Raw genomic sequence first — 22,431 nt, forward strand, 5'->3', positions numbered from 1 at the left:
CATCCCCCGCTGAAATTTATTTTTGAAAATTATTTTACAACTAGTTTACAAACGAGTGAGCAAAGTGACAGAGTTATAAACCAGTTCCACATCTTATAGAGAGTTGTGATTGATCCAAACCAATCGCAAGTTTGCAGTCTCCTTTCTCATTATGTACATAGTTGCAATTTATATCAAGTCGCAAATAAGTTCATCTCTCTATAAGACAGGCTGAAGTATGTATATATTTTTGTTCAAGCATAACAAAATTGCAAGGGGCACTGAAATAGACCGGTTGAGTTTCGAATTGTGAACACCGAAAATCGGTTTTCAAAATGGGCACAAATTAAGGAAACCCGGGGAAATCCTGTCGAGAAAATAAGTAAGGCAAACGAAAACAAGTTTTTTTTATTTAAAGTTGAACCTTTGCAAATGAGGAGCAATATAATATTATATAAGAGGCTGATGAAACGAACAATAAGAAGCAAGGAAACGGAAATGACATTTCTTCTTTCAAAATTTGGAACTCATAAAAAAAATTATTCATACACTTTAGTCAAGTTTTGCATTTTTGAGCCCAAAGAAAGAACTCATTTCTAACGCAATATACCCTGTGTATCCGGGGATATTATAATTCGATGTAATTACAATTTTTCTTCCTGTTCAATCACAGAGAGAGAGAGAAGGAGATAGAGGGAAGGAGAGAGAGAGAGAGAGAAGGAGAGAGAGAGAAGGAGAAAGAGAGAAAGAGAGAGAGAAGGCGAGAGAGAGAATTCAAAATCTTGTGGAAAAAAACAATACATTTATACGAAGGCTGTTGATCAATTGAGATCTCAGAACACAAATTAGCACCCATTTCGTTTGTATAGAGTATAATCGGATCATGCAAGACTCATCCCAGCATTTGCTACCTAGCACATACCGTTTCGGTACACACAATCGCAGTTCATTGGCTTTTCAGTGTCGGCGAGGCGATCGACCGGACCCCAAGTAATCGCATAAGCGACTAGCCAGGCACAGAGAGCTGTTGTTAGTGGAACTGAACATTTCGTCAGATTTGTAGTTCCTGGTTGGTGGGTGAACATATTTAGAAATAGTATTGTATGTAATACGTTGTAAACACAACCTTTATTGTGTCGATTTAGTGAAGAGCTAAAGGCCAAAGCCAAGGCTGGAAGTGGAACCCACTCTCAGTCCTCCGAAGTTACACGAGCTAGTCAGCCACATCTCGAGTTTCTTCACCTGACTGCACGGCCTAGTATCGCGAGTTACGGGGGTTTCGTCGGGGAAGGTGGATCGTGAAATCTTTTCAGACAGCCGGGCCTCGCAAAGATGGCGACAGCAGAATTCGTGACGGGCCCAGGAACACAGTCAGCTTCGCTTTCATTAGTTCCATCTATCCATTCAATTGTCGGACAACCTATCATAGATATTAACGGTCTAAACGGTGACTCTTGTGATTCTAGGAAAAGACCATTAGAAGTAGAATTAGACGGAGGTATGGCTACGAAGAGGACAAATCTTGGCTCCGGCCCCGGAGGACCAATCGGTAAGCATGCGCGATTCCACGTCCTTTCCATTTATTCGTGACAAAGTCAATCCGATTTGGTACAGTTCAGTTGATACTATATGAATCATGATAACAGTATTTTAACAATTTGATTTCCTGTAGCACACATGGATATTATTATATCTCCATGATCTGATTAAGAAACAACACATTATGATTATAATCAGGAAGAGGGTATGCAAATTAAAAGGTTAAGTCTGGCAAAAACAGTTCAACAATAAACAGGGGTAAGAAAACATAAAATGATCAAGAAAACGTTTATAAATATGATATATTCTTCATGTTCTTCTTCTTCTGTTGGAGTACAGGCCACCATGCTGTTGGTGTATCTTCGTAATTTGGGGTTGTGCAGATATGTATCTTGTATAAATTGTCACATAGATCTATAGATATATAACCATACAAGCAAATCCTGTGACAAGATTTATAAATCCTTTAGGCCTAAACTTTATGGTAATATTTAGTAGCATTACACTTACATTTACAATACAGTCATGGCAGTGACTTCATACAATCAGCAGCAGCTAATCAACTTTTAAAGTCCCAGTCCATAGATATACAAATTCACTCGATACATTAATAGTTTCCTCTAGAAAAGATGGAAATTTTGTTGTAACTTTGTATCTCTCTACTAAATCCATCCAGGAGGTGTTGATAGACATGGTCACATTTAGCATGTTTACTGTTAGGGGGTGGGGCAGGTGTTTGGTAGGGTAGGGTAGGTTTAACCCCCTCCCCCTATTTAAAAAAAAAAAATCATTGAATATAGAATATTCTATCCTATGGAGCAGGCCTAGCTAAGCAAAGGTTATATGCTGTAAAATTGGATAGATTAGTTTGAAAATGTGGAGTGAATGCTACTTTGAGTTTCTATCTGAATATCACAATAAGAAATGATACAGCTTTAATATATCACAAACTTCCTCATTTTTTCTGTATGCATTTTAAACCAAAAGCAAACAATCAAGTGTATTCATACAAATCAATCAAGGTCTGAATAACGACTTTTCATATGATTTTTGGCAGTCACTGAATAATTCATTTTTTATTGAAACAGCATGCATGAGAAAAAGAGCAAACAAGACTGCAAGGCTGCAAAATTTGCAAAAGTTTATTTACTTCATGATGATTCATTACATACGTGTCTGTGTTTCTTAAAAATATCTACTGCCAGGAGAAATGCTAATCTTGTCTTTTTTCCTAACCAAATTAGAAGACAGTTGCAAGTCAGATATATTTTGGCAATCACTTTTACATATTATGGATCCTAGTATACAACTATTAAATCTGAATTCCTTCTAGTGAGGCCTGTATTTGTTGTGATCGATAATATTGTAGATTCTTTATGCCTGTAGTGATTCTATTGTCCCATGAATAATTTTTTAGTGCATGCTGAAAACAATGATGAGTTCATTAATGCTCCTAATTTTAATTGTAAGTTGCGAAACTTGCGATAATACACAACATATAACATTTTCCTATATTCATTGTATGCACACATATGATCATTAATGACCACCCCCCCCCCCCAAAAAAAAAAAAACAACAACCCAACATCAATAAATAAAATAATAATATGATCTAAAGGTTTATAAGGCAGTTCAACCCTTTACCGTGGCTGTGAGAGTTCACAGGGTTCGCACATGCTGAGAGTAAAACGTGTTAGGATTAACAACTAACCCGTCTAGTCTATTACCTTTAGAATGCAGCAGGTTGTTTTACTGTTGCTTTCATCCAAAGCTACTGAGCAGGGCTCAACCGCAACTGCGTATATAGGAAAATCAATACAAGGCAGTTTGGTAGTGTGCAACAATATTGATGTCTCCACAATGACCTTTTTATCCCCTATGGAGAGGGCACAATAGGAATCCATAATCTCTGTTGTCTGGTCACAATAACTGTGATTATGCTATGATGACTTGAGTTTGGTGGAATTTCATTGTTAATTCAAGATGCCTCTCCTTATTGATCAAAAAAAGAGACTCGACGAGACGACAAGAGAACTAGCTACAAATCAGTTTGCAGCTTTGCATATTGGCTAACACTTGAAGCTTGAACTATAACCTACAAAATGTACATATAGCCAGGCCTACAATGACTCTTTAATGGGTAGTGGTAGTCAGTGTAGTTTTTTTCTAATGATTTTGTTGAGGTACAAGCTTAAATACATATGGGCCTGTACTGTAGTGCAGCATACATGTGGCATGTTTGAATCTCTCGTTCTGCATTTCGTATATTAATTTAGTTCTACCTACATGATACATGTAGATATATCTCCCCTTCAGTATGTTTCCTATCTTCTCTGTCTCCTTTTAAGTCTCTACCTTCATTCTTCTCTCTTACTGTTTCTTCTCACTCTGGTCTCTTCCCTAGCCTATTTCTATTGATGTCAACTACATGTATGATGCAGATTCTCACTATTTTTTACAGTGAAAGATTGCTGATACAGACATCGTATTATATGCTTGCATGATATTTACTTTCCAGTATTTAGGAGGCAGAACCCCAGGGTCTTGGTTGAAGGTTGAATGATGACTTACAGCTGAACTATGGGAGAAAGAGAGAAGGAAATTTCAAGTCATGGTGGCATGCCAGCCATCGGAAATCATTCCAAAAACAGGAAGCACATTTGTAGGAGACCATGATGTGAATCTGTAGTATTTACTGTGCCATTGCTTTCTCAACTCAACATCATCACAAGTTGGATAGTTTCTATGGAAGGAAATAAGATTTTATCTTAAACTATATCACTTTAGAGAACTGAATTTCGACAAGAAATTTGGAGCCATTACAGCTGTTTATATGATTTCGCTCCAAACTTTCTGTAGGTTTTATCATTGCATGTTCACATTACTGTAAATTTCCTAGGCTCCACATACATGTAATCTGCAGCATCGATCTGGATTAGGGGAGGAGGGAGTGGGGGAAGAAGAGAAGAACTACATGTAGAAAAAAGTCCACATGCCTTTCGTTTTGTTATTTCCAATAGACCTGTTTGCTTGTTTTACAATATTTCAACTAACTCTAACCCTTGGTTGTCATTTCATTAACCTGCTATGAATAATGGAATCTCAATTGATGGAATCCACTTTGCATACATTAGCTGTTGCTTTTTGGGGCAAGCCTACACTTGCAAGCTATTTAGTTGTCAAGAGGAACTTTTGTAAAAAAAGTATGCTTAAAATTAGTAAACAGGTCCAATATTGTATAATCCGTTTGCGACATGAGCATGCTAAGGGATCAGGCTTGTCCCTGATATGAAATGTGAATGACGATTTCATCCATATGCTACAATGCTTATTGGAGCCTGTCCACATGTATGATATGTGGGTATACTTGTTGCATGTTAAGGGGCACTAGTTGCTTTCTGTGGAGAGGTATTATAGTGGAAATTCAATATGTTTTTCATCAACACATGCAACCATATGGGAACCTGATACATACATGTATCAAGATCTAAATACAGAGCCAGGGTGTGTAGTTAGTAAATGATTCATTACTACATACATCTGTATGCACTGTATAAAACAATGCTAAACTACATGTACAGCATATGTTGAGAGCGTCATGAGGTTACACAGCCAGGTTGTGTAAACTGTAAGCCTTCCAGGGATATAAAATTATGCTGGTACTTTTTGGCACCTATGGAATAAATTCAAAGTCAGCAATCTGCCTCCCTCCAAGCTGGTTAATGATTATCCAAGATGGCTATGAAAGAGGAACTATGGACCAAATTGTTATTTGTATAAAAGATAAGCCACATGTTGTGCACTTTATAAAATCTTAAGCTCCAAATAAGTAAGTCCATGTTTGTTTGTGATAAAACAGAGGGGAGAAGAAAAATGACATTAGTCCCCTCATAAGATAACATTATATTTGATATGAGAAACACTATCAGAGTCTAGATGTTTAATTCAGCTGTTCAGAACCAAAATGGTGTTTACTTTGTGATACAGTACATGTATGAGTTAACGACCTTCTGGCCCCGAAGAGACACATTATTCATTGACAATCTAAGATTGAGATAGAGGTGCTGATTAATACTAGTTTGTCATTAACTGAAAAAAATGGGAAGCAAATTGATTTTCCTTTCTGTCCACACAGCCATGCAGCGCAGCCATATCAATTAATTGATGTTTGCGCTTGCCAGTCAATAATGGTTGGTTCCAGTGCAATGGCCTAGTTAAAAGGGGCGTGTTGTTCAGATTGTGAAAATCTAGCCACTACAAGGCACTAGGAAAATTCATTGAGTGCAGATGTTTCTGTGAACATCTATGTAAAAAAGGAAAGAAAAAAACATGTTTCCATTAAAACATTAAAAGGATATATGTTTAATGATTCTGGAGTCATATGATATTTTCATGAGGCAGTCATGTTTCTTTTTGGCAAACGGATATATGCAATGTAATTTATTTGAGAAACATGTATTTTATAAATATGCCATATGGTTATATGTACCCTCTGGACTGAAGGAGGCAAAGCCACATTATATGGATAATATTGCCTCTAATATTATTAGGGATTATCTGATAATGTGCTAAATTGCACAATATCCAATCCAATTGAGAAATATCTTGCTTTGCTGTAGGTGATTCTTTATAAATAATTCATGTAGTTCTAAAAATATCTCATTTTTCGTACAAGGCTGTCTATCTTCAAAGGCTGTCTATCTTCAAAGGTTGTCTATCTTTAAATCTACTTGTATGAACATACACATTTGTTGGATATTCAAGTTAATAGCATCATTTTATTTTATTTTATTGAATTCTTTTTATTTTTTATAAAAGCCAAAGTGGATGAAGATGTTGACATTTCAATGCTTTAGCCTGAAGAAAAGATAAATAAAAATACCGGCCAAGTAGCAAGTAAATGGCACTAGATGAAATACATGTACTCCAGTCTTACAGCCAAACCATTATGTAGTTATGAAGCTTTCTTTGGAAGACCAAGGAGGTGCTGGTACCTCTTTGGGAAGACAAAAAAACACTGAATATAGGATGTACCTTCCCGAACTCAAGAGAGGGTGGAAGTTTCTCAGTTTTTGTCTCCAAGCCAATCTTGATCATTGCCTATGTCGTTTATTTATTCTGGCTGTGTTGCCTCCTGGATGTAGGTTGATTCAATTTTGTGTACTTTTATTGGAGCGCTGGGAGAGCTACTACGCCTTCTCAGTCTGTCTCAGTGTGAACAATTATTGCATTTCCATGGGTCTTCCTGCCTTTATGCCACCCCCCCCCCCCCCACACACACACACACCCCTACATACATATGATTGCCCTTGCATTCTATTTAAATACTGGATACAAGATTAAAAGTGTTAGAGCGCCTCATTTAAACTCTTAATATTGTTGATTGTATGTGTACAGGGTACATGTAGTCCATGTTGAATTTTACTGGAGTTAATCAGAGTCACTTCACTCATTGCTTTGTTTGGTCAAAATCTTTTACATATATTCATAATTAATCTACAGAATTATCTTTTTTGTAAGGATAATAACCTTTTACAAGATTAAAAAGATGATATGTTTCTTCAATTCTTAATTTTGAGGATGCATAATCTTCATTGAAAATATGCCTATATAGTATACAATTATGATGCTGAATATGAATTCATAGAAAGGTCTTAATAAGTAGCACAACATATATAGTAAAGGCAGCTTTCTATTGTATTACAGTGAACTTTGGAATCTAGAAGCCACTTCATTGATATATGAAGTACTGTCTGCATAGAAGAAAACCACCATTGTTGAAATTGTAAAGAGCTTCAATATTTTCTATTGGCACTTCTTCCTTTTACTTCTATTGTCATCGTGAAATGAGGTGAAAAGATTTGACTGAGACTCAATGGGTCAATGCAACGTGGGTGAATAACCCGTCAAAATAACTTTGAAGTTGTTGATTCCTCTGCTCAGTCTGCTGGCCATTGGATTAGCTTGTGTTGAAGGAAATAATATACTGCTTGAAAGCTGCTCTGTTGAAATACTTCATATTTCTATATCAATTTTCATGAAGAAATTTATTCATGACTTACAAATCCTGAAGATGCAATTTTGTAGATCTCAACCAGTGGAAACAAATTCCAGCATATTCGTAGGCCTTGATCAATTCAATGTATTTAAATGGGTGCAAAATGAGGTGTTTTTCTGCAAATCGACCTGCACATTCCTGAGGGCCACCCAAATGTACTTGCATACATTACCCTTTAGAGCATGTAGTAGTGTAGTATGTACCTAGTCCCATGCATGTTGGGTGAAAGAAACAGAGGATCAACATAGTGCATGCCTAGCTCTGCTCTGTCATGAGTTCCCATGGGGATTGAGTTTCAAGATCTTGATGATCTGGACTAGACCCACCAGTACCTCATGTAGAGGACATGTATATACATGTACATGAACTTGCTCAAGCGAGAACCGTGAAGGTAGGGTATTTATGTGGCATTATGAGATCATGCCAAGTCATATATGTTTTTGTTTAATGTTTACATGTATTGTACATGTATTTATGTCAGGCAAATAATCAGGGAGGAAGGGGGGGGGGGGAGTACATGTAGGTGGAATTAAACAATGGCTCCCTTTGCTATTGCTTATATTGGAAGAAAGGAAAGATATGCTGGCTTATTCAGAATTATTCACCAATTACAAGCCAATTGTTAATTGCATTTTGTTGTGGTTGTTTGACAGGCATCTAGCATTAAAAGGGAAGTATTTTATGTAATTGTAGTTCTGACTGATTTATTCAGAATATACCTGGCAGTAGAAGTGCTCATTTGGGCTTTGTCTATGCATGAAAACATTGAATGTTGTATTTAGTTTGAAACTGTAATATTTTCCCTTCTTTCATGTAAAATGATGAGGAACATGCACATGCGTTTCTAAATATGTTCAACCCTCTTCTACCTCCTTACAATTGTAGTGATGGATGGGTGAGTGTCTTTACCCTAGCTCCATCCATCGCTAGCTAGCTCTCTCACCATATCAATCACCAATCCTTTCTGGCTCTGCATCATTCATCTTTATCTGAAGGTGACCTGAGCATATGTTTTTACCCACCAGGGGCCCAGAGAATAGGTGGAAGCTCATTCCTTCAGCTCTGTAAAAATAAACTTTTGTCTTCAGTATACATGATGAATGATCCAACAGCCTGCAATCATAAAATCTTGCACTCCTCTTTTGTTTATCCGAAATTCAGGAGGTGACAGTCAAACTTGGATATATCTATTCTGTAGTAGGTGAAAGAATCCATCCTAAATAGTTAGGCTGGATTTCAAGTAGAATTGTTTCCCTCCTTCCTTCGCTCACACATGTATCTTCTTCTCAATGAAAATGAGTCTAACCAAGTCTGGTGTATGAAGACTTTCATCTGCTGGCAGACAAAAGGGCATTAATTAGTTAAAAGTACATAAGTTAATGCCCGTCTACAATGTTGTTTTCACCCAAGCACAAGGTCTGAATATTCTCTCCAGTTGTACCTTCTCACTCTTATTTAGTAAGATGGAGATGAAGAGGAATGGTTTAAATGTACACTGTACTATCCTCTCTATTAAAAAGACATTCTCAATATCGTTCATTGGATGGTGGAAATGTACTACTATTGTAAGACATTCCCAATACCATTCATTACATAGTGGAAATGTATCATTAGGATTGGCATGAAGTCCTGAATCGACTCCACCACTGAGAAGACTTAACAAAGAAGCATCAACCATGAACGTGAATCAAGAAACGTGATGGAGAAATGAATAGTCTGTTTCATCCATTACGTGGAAGATGCTATCCTCCATTTGCTGTATGTCTCTGTTAGGTGTTTGAACAGCGCTCCAACCAGGACTCATTCCACCCACACATGCTTGGTCAATAAGCCGTGTCTGGCAATGGCATCGCGTGGAACGCGGGAAGCCTGGCTCTCTCTCGCACCACGATGGCGGTGGTGTTCCTCGTCAAATCACAGCCATGCATATTTAATTAAATGGGCAAGGCAACCCAATTCCTCATCGGGAATGGGGGATCAGTAGCATGCATGTGACTTTATCTCTTAATTAGAAAGAGTTGACGGCAACATCAGCATCATGTATCATACCTGTAGCAGAGAGAGAATATGGTATCAACAATACATTTAAACCGATGAATCAAATGCAAATGTGATGCACAAAGCTCCCGGTTTCATCTCATTAAGTTATGGAAATTCTTATATTTCTGGGGAAATTGTGTAATTAGTCTGTGAAAATGATTTGATTATTGAGATTTAAATTTTAGTAGGTGACACTAATGTGACAGATCAGATGACAGAATTGACAGTCAATGAAAAATGATGACCAGCTTGCGATTCATGTACATATAGTTGTAGAAAGAATATTATTATACAGATTATTTAAATCTCCTAGCATCCAGAGAACACTTGCAATATCAACACATCTGGTGCAAGTGATATAATCAAGATGGAGATCGGTGTATTTCTACAATCTTTCCAACAGATGATGCATACATGTATGTCTCTATTGTAGCAGAGCCTTCTATTCCTATCTCTAACTTGATTGTCTGTAATGGCATTCAAATGATCCTGTCTGCTGATTTAATTCATCAAGATATCGGATTAGTATTCTGAGAAAGACTGAGGGCTGGCATGCTTTTAGTTGCAAGACTTGAGTGATGCTACCATCTTCCTTTGCATGCTAATTATGTCACTCTTCAAATTTCACCATTTTGTGAATGAAACATGGATGGGAGAGGGCCACCTCCATTTTGAAAGTCCATTTACATCATACTTATGGATGCGTGCCTGTCTTAGAATGCATGATATACAGAATAAGTATGCCTTTGGCAAGGCTGACCCATTTTTTGTATAACTCAGCGTTTCTCAGGATAAAATGTGAGTGATAAAATGTGAATGAGTGCTGGATGAATGTGCATAATAATTCAACACTGCATGTAAAAAAGGAAAACAAATTTATATTCAAATTTGGTTTCAGTTATGACAACTGCATTGGTGTAAGTTGTATCTGGGTTAACTAAAATTTATGTACAGCTAGATAGATATTGGAATCTATATAGTGTTTCATTTAGATCAAAGGATAGAGTAAAAAAAATTGAAAGAAAATGTAGAAAACTGAAACATAAGACATTTCCTCATGATATGATCTCAACAAAGTTACAGGTGCAATCATTGCACCACTGGCATTCATATATCTTGTAGGCCTTTCGGTGCTGTTTGACAGCAGCATATGTCTGCAGAGCTAGAGTTTGTCTGTAGCATGCTTGGAGTAGTTTCTTCCCTGCTGGGTGCAGGGTTGCCTCCCCTGGGCCACGCTTGCACCCATACTGGGCAAAGATTTCCTCAAATTGAATAAGTGCTCTCCTGCCCACTTTTTATTGAGAGGTATTCTTGGCGCAGTCAGGTCACTGAAGAAGGTAGATAGACAGAGGATGCCATCTAAACAAACAGGTAGATGCAGGAGAAAGAAGCAAAGGAAGAAATGGATATCAGAGAGAACAAGCATTGATGTGTTTGAGGAAAAAAAAGAAAGAAGAAAGATGCTTGACACTCCCAAAAAGTCATTGAAACAGTCTCTTGGAGGATAGTAACAGAAATGATGTAAAATTGAGCATTTATCACTAAGGTAAATTTAACATGAATGATTCTGTGAGGTTGTAAAAGATCATAACATCACCCCCTCCCCCTTCCCACCCCCTTCTCCTTAAATTTGTCATGTAATTTCATGATTTTTTTGTTTATAGATTCAGCTAGGGGTCACAGGACAATAACCGCAAATGGCCGAAAAATTAATTTGAAATTTAGCGAGGTATGAAGATGAAGGAAGTGAAGCCGATGCTTGATAAACGGAGGAGCCTTTAGAAAATGCAAGGAACTGTGTTCAGATCACGCTCAATAGAGCTCTGTCTGGCACGCTCTGCTGCCCTTGGCTTAACAATATTATTTCGCCCTCCAGGTTTGGTGCATTACTGCCATACTAATCAAAAGGACCTTGCGCAAATTAATAAACACAAGGTCCTTACCCTTCTGGAAGAATGATAATTTAACGATGATCACTTTGTGAAATATTGAGCATGATTTTATGGGCCACTGAACGGATTGTCTCACATGGGATGGGATTTTAATTAGTGATGAAAGGGAAGTGATTTGTGGAGAATGGGATGTGTTGTAAATGGATAACTGAAGCGGCAGAGGGTTGTTATTATACGGTTAATGTTAGGTGAGGAGGTTCATTCATATCATACGTGTAGCCCTTGCTTATATGAAGGCATGAGATGTTGAATGACCCTGCGGCATGAATGTTACAAAGTGGACTTGGGTATATTTCAATATTTCTATTTAAATGTCAATTTCTACACCGTCTGTCCAATTTTTCGTTCCTTTTCATTCAAATTTTAGGCTTAGGGCTAGGCGATATTATTTTCTTATGAAGTCTCAATATAACAATTATAATTCATTGTGACTTCTTTAGGGCTTATGAAATTTGGCTATATACATGTGTATGTAGTGTCCTGTGCACCAAATATGATAATGTAATTTTACTCTTTGTACACTTATCACTATAATCAACTTGGTATTAAATGATTTTTTTTGTGCTTACTCCCAAGAGTCCCAACACTGCATGCATGATCATTTCCTTGGTCATGTCTGTTGTGTATTGTTGTTTTGTTAGAAGAAGCATAGAGAGTCCTTCAGATGTTTACCCCATTGGATGTGGCACTGATATAATCAATAACCATGTGAAAACATTCTTCCAGTGATGCCATTGTTCATCAATCAATCCATGTACCTGCACTTCTTCAGAGAGGACAATAAGGCCATGCATTGTCTGTCTTTCAAGGACCAGTTTTTGTCTAAATTATTCACAAACTTAACACCTCTGGCAGGGGATGAATGGGTAGTTCTACAATATGGATTAGCCATTGAGGAAGTAAAGTGGTGGAACAAAGCAACATTAAACCTTGCTTTTGTAGGTTTGGGCTAGTCATTGACATGACTAAGCCTCTGTTTTAACAACAAGGGTGAATACAACCTGCACAATCCGCTTACTGCGCACATATCCTATTGTGGGTCTGTGCAATGCTTGGAGAGAGAGCTTGGGACCCAGTATGGAGAGGGGAGGAGGTCATATTGATTTGTTGGCTTGGTCTATTGTTTGCCCATTCCTCTCCCATTTATGGTCCTTTGAATGGGACCAAGTCTTTGACATCACAAAAGGATTACCAGAGTAGAAATGTCCCATTCCAAAGCATAGTATCTGTTACTCTGGTGATTCTACGTCATTCCCATTCCATTTCCCCCATATCTGTTAATCATTAAGGGATGACAAATGGCCACTTCACCATATAGACGTACTGATTGATCTATGTGGGAATACAGAAAATGCGCAATTAATTTTATAGGAATAGCAATAATGGCTCATGCAATTAATTTGATTCAGTCATTTATCATTAGTGAATTTGAAAGTTGCTCTTTGGGGACACCCATGTACATTGTAAGCTTAAATTGATGTCATTATATTTTCAGGAAACTGATCAGTTACACGTACAATGTAGTTGAGAGGAAATGAAAGACCTCATTAAAAGGTCTGCGATGTATGGTTTGCACTTTTTTTTAAGTTTGAATGATACTTGAATAATCGGATTTGTATTTATAGTTCCATTGATCATACAGGAAAGGGATCTGCTTTTCAATCCCTAAGTTAAAATATGGACCTCAAAATAATAAACTTGAATTAGTTGATGTCATTCAAGGTTTCCATTAAAGGTAATACAAAGTTTTGGGAAATTTTGAAAATTGGGTGGATAGTGATTCTTTACAATTTTGATATATTTGGATCCCCCTGTGGATGTATTATAAGCATTGGAAAATTTAGCCCCTAAAACACTTCTGCTTTTGAGAAAAATTGAATATAAAAGTTTACCGGTGCTCCCAGTAAATTTTGATTATTTTCAAATAGCGCGTACGGCCGTACAATAGTAGCTGCGACCATGAAAATCTCAGAATATGTAGTTGTGATACATAATTTCCAAACGGTAATAGCTAATCGGACGATTTTAGTCAAGAAACATTGTTTTATAGCTTAATTAATATCTTGACCTTGAGAGGGAGCTATACAACATAAAGAGTTTATTCATTACAATTTCATAACTTTAGACTCGATTTCAACCGCGACAAGGATCGCTGAATATTGTAGGATCGCATATGCTTCCAATATGTTCATTTGAACCAAATTTGTGACCCCATACTAAAACTTTGTATTACCTTAATAACAACAACTTTACTTCTTGAGTTGTTGTTAAGATGGAATGATACAGTTGATGGGGGGGGGGGGCTCTGGCTACCAAGCTAAAAATAACAATTTTGTTAAGAAGGGCTACACAGTGTTTACTAGAAAAATGCAATACAACCCAGTGATGCAAAGTTGCCTTGTAAGGAATGATTTATATGTTCGCACATCTAAAGTTTGTGTGTGTGTGTGTGTGTGTGAAGGGGAGGGGGGGGGGGTGGGACGTAAATTGCCCTCTACCACATGTGTACCGTACCTCTTTACTTTTGATAAATCAAGTACACACAATGTGCATTGTAGGTGCCCACCTAGTATCTGCCTGAAACTGAGGATGTGCCAATGATAAAAAGTGAACTTGTTCCTGCCTATCCCGGTGAAGTATTTTGAGCCAAATCCTGCTGGCGCCTAAAGAGGGTCAAGATAAACTATCCTGAGTGATTGTAGAACCTTTCCAGACTTACGCCTAAATCCCCTTTACTGAAGATAGAAAAACCAGAGAAATCTTTCACACTCCTGTGAAACAAAACACATTTTAAAGGTGCAGATAGTTTTACCATCAGTGATCGGTAGCAACCTCCTAATGTCTCAAGTGAATCTATTTTAGCTCGTTCAAACATTCACAAACACCAATAAAAAAATAATAAGTTATTCCAATAAAATGTAACCAACATACCAATTTTGATCAATTCTTTAAAGAAAAACACCAACATTTTAAAAAACATTCATGTTAACAATGGAACACATCTCAGTTAACATAATGCTTCACATAATTTTTCTTCTATTGAAATAGTGAAAGGAATTGGAGTTGAGTGATTAGAAGATAATGAATTCAGAGAGAATAGGATGTTGATGATTACATTGCCTACTTTTTTGTATTCGTAAAGGCAAGAGATATCCACACAAGATAAGCATCATTCTGATATTATGTAAAGTAGTTAGAAGTCAAGCTCACAATTTGTTCTTGTGACAGTCATGTTTCTTATTTTCTCTCTCTTTTTTAGATGACAACAAGTACATGTTGAAGATGTTAATCCCGAGCACAGCGGCAGGCTCCATTATTGGCAAAGGTGGCCAAACCATCGCCCAACTACAGAGAGATACAGGGACCAATGTCAAACTCTCAAAGGCCAATGACTTCTATCCAGGTTTGTGAAATTTATGTTGTAGAAGACTAACCTCGTCACGTCAGTTAATCTCCTGCAAGATCTTGATTAGGAGAGTGTCTGTGTGGTCTTGTGGAAGTGAGAGAGTGCTTATCTATATTCATCTTATGAATGCTTCTTCCTAATCATAAAGAAGATTTTGACATCATAAATAATATAGCAAAGAGCAATGTTGGTTGCATTTTGGTTTGATTTCCCAACTGATAGGACTACATAACTTCTAGTCCCAAAGGGTTTATTCAAAAAAGAAAGTGTTCAGTAACATTTCTTATTCTACTTTTCCTGTTTCTTCCTTTCGAAATACCTTACACTGCACTTCCTACAGATATTCGACAAAATGATTAGATAGAGTGATCTACAAGAAGATACTTGTCAACAAAGCAAATCACACAAAGTATTAGTAAAAAGGAAGGTATTGAGAAGTGATATATATTTAAACTGAATTATTGATATTGATAAGTCCAAAGAGTTACTGTAGCAGTCTAGCCCATGCATACTAGACTAGCTTAAAGGGAAATCCAAGCTTAATATTAAACTGCTTTAGAAGAAAGTAGAAAAATCAGAGAAGCAGACTAGTGAAAGTTTCGATGAAATAGGACAAAAAATGAGACAGTTATGAATATTTAAAAAGTTGAGGGGACCTTTAATAATATGCTATCCATGATATATTTTATTTTGAGTATTGCCCAAAGGGAGAAGGCTCTTTAGAGAAAAACAGAAATGAATGATATTTTTTTTACAAGACAAATGACAAACGAAAGAGTTGTCTGTGTCTGTGTCTGTCTCATTCCACAAACTATTCACACTTATTAAGTGATCTCATATTTCAGACATTCATCATTCTGTTTATCTTATTTTTCTACTTTCATACAAGCGAACATATTGCAAGGGTTGGATAGCCCTTTATAGTAGGTCCTACTCTGATCATCAGTGCAAGTCTGTTTGTGCTCATCCAAACAAAATGGAGATAATTCATAAAAGTGTTTATCTTTGTCAGTGCATTAGTGCTCTCACATTGCATTTGCCCGCTTCCTTTATTGCTCCTCATCCACATCCCACTGTGCACAGCCAAACCCATCACAGATGTACATCAGCGCATGGCATTAACAGAGCCAAGTTTCTATCTCTCGCCCATTTATTATTTCTTCAAGAACTCCTAACCAGTGCTCTTAATGATAACCCAGGCAGGCAAGGTTATTTTAAAAAGCGCTGTTACCATAGTAACCCCACAGAAGAACTCATAAATCATGATTGTGCCAGTTTATTGCTCAGCTTTCCTGAGGACTGTCCCTGTGTGCGTCTATCGCCTGCAGGGACACTCAGTCTTCACCCTCCAGTTTACGTGCCTTCCAATAAAGAGAATGAACATCCCAAATGAAAATTCATTCTCTCTATACCAGGCATAATGTCTTGGAAGTTGGAGTGGGGTTCCTTGCTTCATTTGAAAGCACTTTGCTGTCTGTGGACTGTGATCATGGAATTCTTCCCATTTGTGTTAAATCCAAGATGATGTTTACATCATGTAATGCTTCTCATCTATCAAACTTTATCCCGCTTGTCCTGTATGAAATTGTTTTCTCAATTCAAGCAAGCTTCCATGTAATGTCATTCTAGGCAGGCTCATGCAAATTGGTTGCTTCAAATTTTATTTTCGGATTATGGTCTCGACAAAATTGTCTCCTACCATTAAAATGCCTCAACCCTTTTCAGAATATGAAGCCTTGATATTCTATTAGGCGGGAAGATGAGCTTGTTGAAGTCACTAGCTGTCAATTTTCCTGTCATTCATGTTTTAAGATGAAAAGAAAGGACGGCGATGTCCTTGTTTTGGATGAGTACTTTCTAGCTCACTCTGTTCATTAATAAGGGATTCATGACAGCCCCTCTCATCCCATGACTAGTCAAGTTTATCAAATCATTTTGCCTGAAAACAGAGGAGTTCACAGCAGAATCAGTCCTATAAAAGCAGGGGTGTTCAGGTAAATTAAATTCCCTATAGAAGTGAGAAGTTTATCAAGCTATTAGAAAATCAATTTGATCGCTCAATAGTTACAAAAATTAAAATTGAAAGTTAAAAATATCATAAAGATAGTAGATTTACCTATTGTAAATTCAATTATCAATTTCCATGCATAATAAGGCTTAACATGTGACTACAGATGGTTTTACATGTAATGGTGATTAAAACAAGACCCACAGGTACCTGAAAATAAGCTACCCAATACAAAATATCACACTAATGATGTGAGATAACACCCCCCCCCCCAAAAGTATTCCAGTCTATAGGCACTGTTACACCCCTCATAGGTGAAGAAAGACGTAGGTAATGCAATATATCGTGTCAGAAGATGAGAGAAATCATTCTATGATGAGTGAAGTCATTCTCTCCAGGAGGGATGTCTAGAAATAGAGCCTTCTCGGCATGCTATGAATAAAACACAACTCACTAATCTGGACTTTTTAATTTAAGATCTCACTCATCATGCTTGTCTCAGAGAGCCAGACTAATATCTTGATAGAGTCAGCCAACACCTTCTAATAAAAACATGGCTACACATACTCTACATGTACATTCTATTTTATTTGGTGGGGATATTTTTAACTTTATTCAAAAGGATGTGGTAATGCTTGGTCATACTATATATCAAAACAGAATGGTTATATCTTTGGGAGTCATTGCGGAGAATGATTTGAATACAAGTTGACAAGTTGACAATGTAGTGTGTTGGTACTTGACTGACTGTATGGTATCCTGTAATATTAATTTTTTTCTTGCTTGTTCTTTGTGGATCTACAAGGCATGCAAAATAGAAGATGACCAATGTTAATCAGATAAATACAGAGCATAGAAAGCTTTGCATCATGGTTTCCGTAATTGCATCTCTGCCAATGTGTACAATGCCGAGTTTGCTTAGCACACACACGTTCCTGTTAGCTCAAGCCATTTCTATTATGCCTTCATGTTTGCGTGGCAGGAACGCTGTCTTATGTTAGTCATTAGACAGCCCTGCCCATGCCTGATGAGGATAGAGAAAGTTTGTTCTCTCCCTCTCTCACTCCTTGTCTCTTGTATACTATACACACACATGTTCATATTGTACTATCTAAGAATAATGGATGGTGTGTTAATTATTTGTGCATATACATGCATGCGACTATTAAAAGCAAAAGTAATCATTAGTCAGGCAGCTTTTTTGCGTTAATTCTTCACCAATAAGAAATTTAATTGCTATATTTTTTATTTGCAATCTAATTCATTTTAACCGCATGACATATACAAATATGTAATAAATGGCACTATGAAATGCAATTGCTGATTGAAGCTGTGGTTTATGTTAATAATACAGGACAGGACAAGAAACCCTATACCCACTGACACACATGCACCAAAAAGAAATATTTGAAAATATATTTGGAGTCATTAATGCTTTCTGTTTTGCTGAAGTGTAATGAAAGTCTTTGTCGATGTCCTCATTATCTCCTGCAGGTGCTAATTGTCTTGTTTGTCTTGTTTGCCTTGTTTCAAGTTGCCCTTTAAAGATGTGTGTACGTACTACGGAGTCCCAAGATGGCTTCATGAATATTCTCACAACTAGATAATTATCAAGACTCGATCTGTACTGCTACAATCCTGTAGAGCTTTTGAGCTTTGCAGAAGCAGTAGTCTGTAAGCTTACTAATACGCATATTTCACCTGCTACACTGATAATGACAATGCTACATCTTGGAATGATGCTTGTGCTATGAATCCATATTCTTTTGCTCTGCTTGTAAAGAAAGTCATCTTATAGCAAAAGTTCCATCAGTGCAGAAATATTAAAGAGATCACACAAGACAAGCCAATAGATGGACAAGAAAGGAAAAAAAACGAGAGAGAGAGAGAGACAGAGAAAGGAAAACCTGAAGACTGGATGTTTTGAAGCATGGAGTTTCATAGTTGAAAAAGAATATTTGTATCATATCTCAATCAAATTCAGTACTCTTCCTTCGAGGGAAAAAAGTATTTATAGCCCCCATCCTTCTTTTTCCTTCCATAAAAAGAGCAAGTGCAGGATGACAAGAAAAAGTGTGAATTATGAATAATTTATCTGAAGTTCTGATTTTATTTCCCCTTAATTATGGTATGGAAAATAATTCATGAAGAACCTTTACAAGATGAGAGATGATAGGGGGATACTTCCATCAAGTATTAGATGTGGGCAATAATATACTACATGTACTTGTTTTAATATAAATATTCATTGTTTATTTGTATATAAAAAGGAAATTATCTGATAGATTGAGGAGCTCGCGCAGTGCACTCTTCACTTTGCACAGCACTCTCTTCACCCGCTCTTTCTTCCTGTCTCCTCCTCGTTTTGTAAGGCCGGTATCATTTCAAGCTCTGCTTACGATATCGGTCTTCTGCCTTTTCTTTCTTTTCAAATATGATTAATTGTACTATTGATTATTTATATTTATTTATTTGTGAATTACTACTTGTATTACTTATCATTATATTGCTAAAATGTATTCATTGTTATTTTTGTTATTGTTTATGGAAAATGCAGAAATAAAACTTGAAACTTGAATATATCTTCCCTCAACTTGCTGAATGGGTATCCAAGAGTCCAAGACCATCCAAATCCTACAATATAGAAATCTTTCAGCCTCTTTCAACTTGCAGGAAAGTGTGATAAAAAAAATCTGTGCCCAAGGTACGGTATACACAATCTTAGTGCATACAAAAATAGTCAATCTGCTGTATAATTATGTGCAGATAAGAATGTGTCTCTTGTTGAGGGAAGTGTCAGTTTACATGGATGTTACATATTAATTGAATAGCAAAAAAGGAAAATCTCATATTTTTCAATTTTGTTTTACTCTTTGATTGATTTGTTTAATTTTCTTTAGAAATTGTGCATCTGATTATTTTTTTCTATATAGAAAGCATTAGTAACTTGTAGAATGATCAGGCTTGTAAACAACAGATATTTTGATCTTGTCTCTTTGAGTTAATGAATGGGGTGGCGTATGTTTTTTTGTAGTTACCATACATGCGTTATACTGTGTGTTGACTGCCACAATTCATTTCCTTTAGAGCGGAGAAGAATTCAATTGATAATGGGGCTCAATATTCCTCACCTGTATATCCTATGTCAAATTCACTTTCACCAGTTTGATGATTACAAACCAGAACAGCTTCAGTGTCAGTCAGCCTCGTCTAGCCCCACAATCCTGATTGATCTTTTCGATGGTTATATCAATAGTTGCAGAGACTGAGCATTATTATGTACTACAGGAGATGTATCCAAACGTGACAAGAAATTGTTAATTGGATGGCTATAAAGCTTCACCCTTTTAACAAAATATACATTTAAAGCAAAATTCTTGATTCGTCTAAGAACTATTACCAGCATACATGTACGTTCTGTTCCATAGATTTGATGATGACGCACTAAAACCCCTTTTCCTCCCTATATGCAGTATACGATTTGCACCTGTAGATGTACATGTATACATAAGGAACATCTGAGCTTTTTAATAATTTTTTTTTTTATAGATGATGGCTTTCAAGTTCATAAAAGTATCAATTAGGGCCCCCTGTCTCAGTTGATGAATCTGAATTAGAATTAAAAACATAGTTTTTAATATCAAGTAACAACAGTTTCAGCTTGGTGGAAAATGATTTTGATCATAAAATGTAGGGTCATTTCAAAATCATAACAAATGATATGCCTACTGGTATGTGTTTGAAATATCAAATCTTGCATTATTTTTATGGCAGATAGTGTGCATGTCTTGAAATGCAAGATGATGCCATACAATATACAAGAATCACTGGTACTAGGCAACTGAACATATTTCTTTGTTCCTAGCTCATTCAGCACAGCTGTGGCAATTCATCATCGAGTCCTGTGCAATTCACATACATACTGTATGTGAAAGTCGACTTTTATGTATATTTGTGCACAGCTGCAGAAGCTACAGTAACCTACTGCGTGACATATAACTCGGTTTTCGAGGGGTTCTTGTTCAGCAGGAATGGTAGGAGATCGGCACACACACAGAGAAAGAGTACCACCTCTGACTCTCTGTTCTGACCATACATGCTCCTGACTTTATCTCACAAGTCCTGTTATTTCAGAATGCTGAATGGCAACAGCTGTTTGGTTTTCTGGATGCTTTCTCTCCTGATTGTGCTAAGGATTGGATTCTAGCGTGAAGCAGAGAAATGGATTCAGAATGTGTGTGGGTCTCTATCTCAGCATATGGCAGAAAAATATGGTTGTTTTTCCTGTTTTGATTGGTTACCCAGGACACTAACGGGCGCCCGGGACACGTGGGTGCCCAAAATCAAAATCTGGACCCCAACATTAATGCATACATACTCTAAGAAGTTAAATCCAGACCCCTTTTAAAAAAATGGTATGGAGCCCTGGGTCACCACACAAGGCAATAATGAAATTTAGTCATTAAATTAAATTGAATGAAATACTCTAATTCATTCAAAATTAGAAGAGGAATTTGCTTATATAAAATTGAGTGATAAATATGTAAATTAAATGATCAGTCATTAAAAGATGCTTTATTTCCTTTGCTGCTACACTTTGGATTAGCTTTGAATTATATTAATGATGTATCATATACATGTACACCAACCATAAACTGAGAAAAGATTATGAACTACCAAATTAAACCCCAATGAATTGATATTGTAAAGAAAAACATAAAATAATTTCATTTGTTATGCTTCAGTACTACCCAAATTATGAGTGCTGCAGTGACTTGTGTTTCAGAGGAGACCATGGGAATGGTTCCAATTCTCAAATTAAAGCAGGCAATCGATTAATATCGTTTCATTTTGCGAATTCATTGATTGTTTTCTTTTTAGAGGCACATAGGCCCATTCAAGTGCACCCCTATGGCTATGTGATGTATATCAGGATAGTGGTTACTTACAACATGTGAACACTATCATCGATTACCAACAGACAGTTATGTGCTGGCTATTATCTGCAATCGAGTATGCTGATTCAGATATTGTTTCTCACCGTCATGCGTGAATTAGCGCTTGCATGCTCTAAATGTTTCAAATGCTCATGTTTCTCCTGCCCCCATTTCATTTGGGTCGGCTGCTTGCTCTGCTTGTGTGTGTGTGGGAAGGGGGGGGGGGGTTGAGCATTGTCGTGCTGACATTGTCCCTCTGACCCATTTCCTTTCTGTACTGCTTGCCTGATATGTTAGTACTGTGGCTACTGTGCTAGTGTGACCGTTGGCAGCAGCGCAAGAGGAAGGAAATGCTGGGACTGATTCCTGAGAGTATATGCACTTGATGGTTGATGTTTATAATGTGTACACTTTGGACACTTGTGTATTTACATTCAGATGTACACCGTGTGAAAGTTAAAAGCATCCCATACACTCATGCAGTACTCAAAACTGAAGGATATCCTAAGTGT

General features: G+C 36.9%; 1 protein-coding gene across 1 annotated transcript in view; it reads left to right on the forward strand.

Annotated features, from left to right (window-relative positions):
- The first annotated feature begins 884 nt into the window (after positions 1-884).
- LOC115929488 (RNA-binding protein Nova-1-like) overlaps positions 885-22,431 on the forward strand; it is a 31,218-nt gene continuing 9,671 nt past the window's right edge. Inside the window, exons 1-2 of the mRNA XM_030998491.1 lie at positions 885-1,528; positions 14,828-14,971. Coding sequence (XP_030854351.1) covers positions 1,312-1,528; positions 14,828-14,971 — 361 coding nt within the window. The 5' untranslated portion in view covers positions 885-1,311. The remainder of the gene's footprint in view (positions 1,529-14,827; positions 14,972-22,431) is intronic.

The sequence above is a fragment of the Strongylocentrotus purpuratus genome, unplaced genomic scaffold (assembly GCF_000002235.5).
Source record: "Strongylocentrotus purpuratus isolate Spur 01 unplaced genomic scaffold, Spur_5.0 spur5_scaffold_5, whole genome shotgun sequence".
NCBI classification, from domain to species: Eukaryota; Metazoa; Echinodermata; class Echinoidea; order Camarodonta; family Strongylocentrotidae; genus Strongylocentrotus; species Strongylocentrotus purpuratus.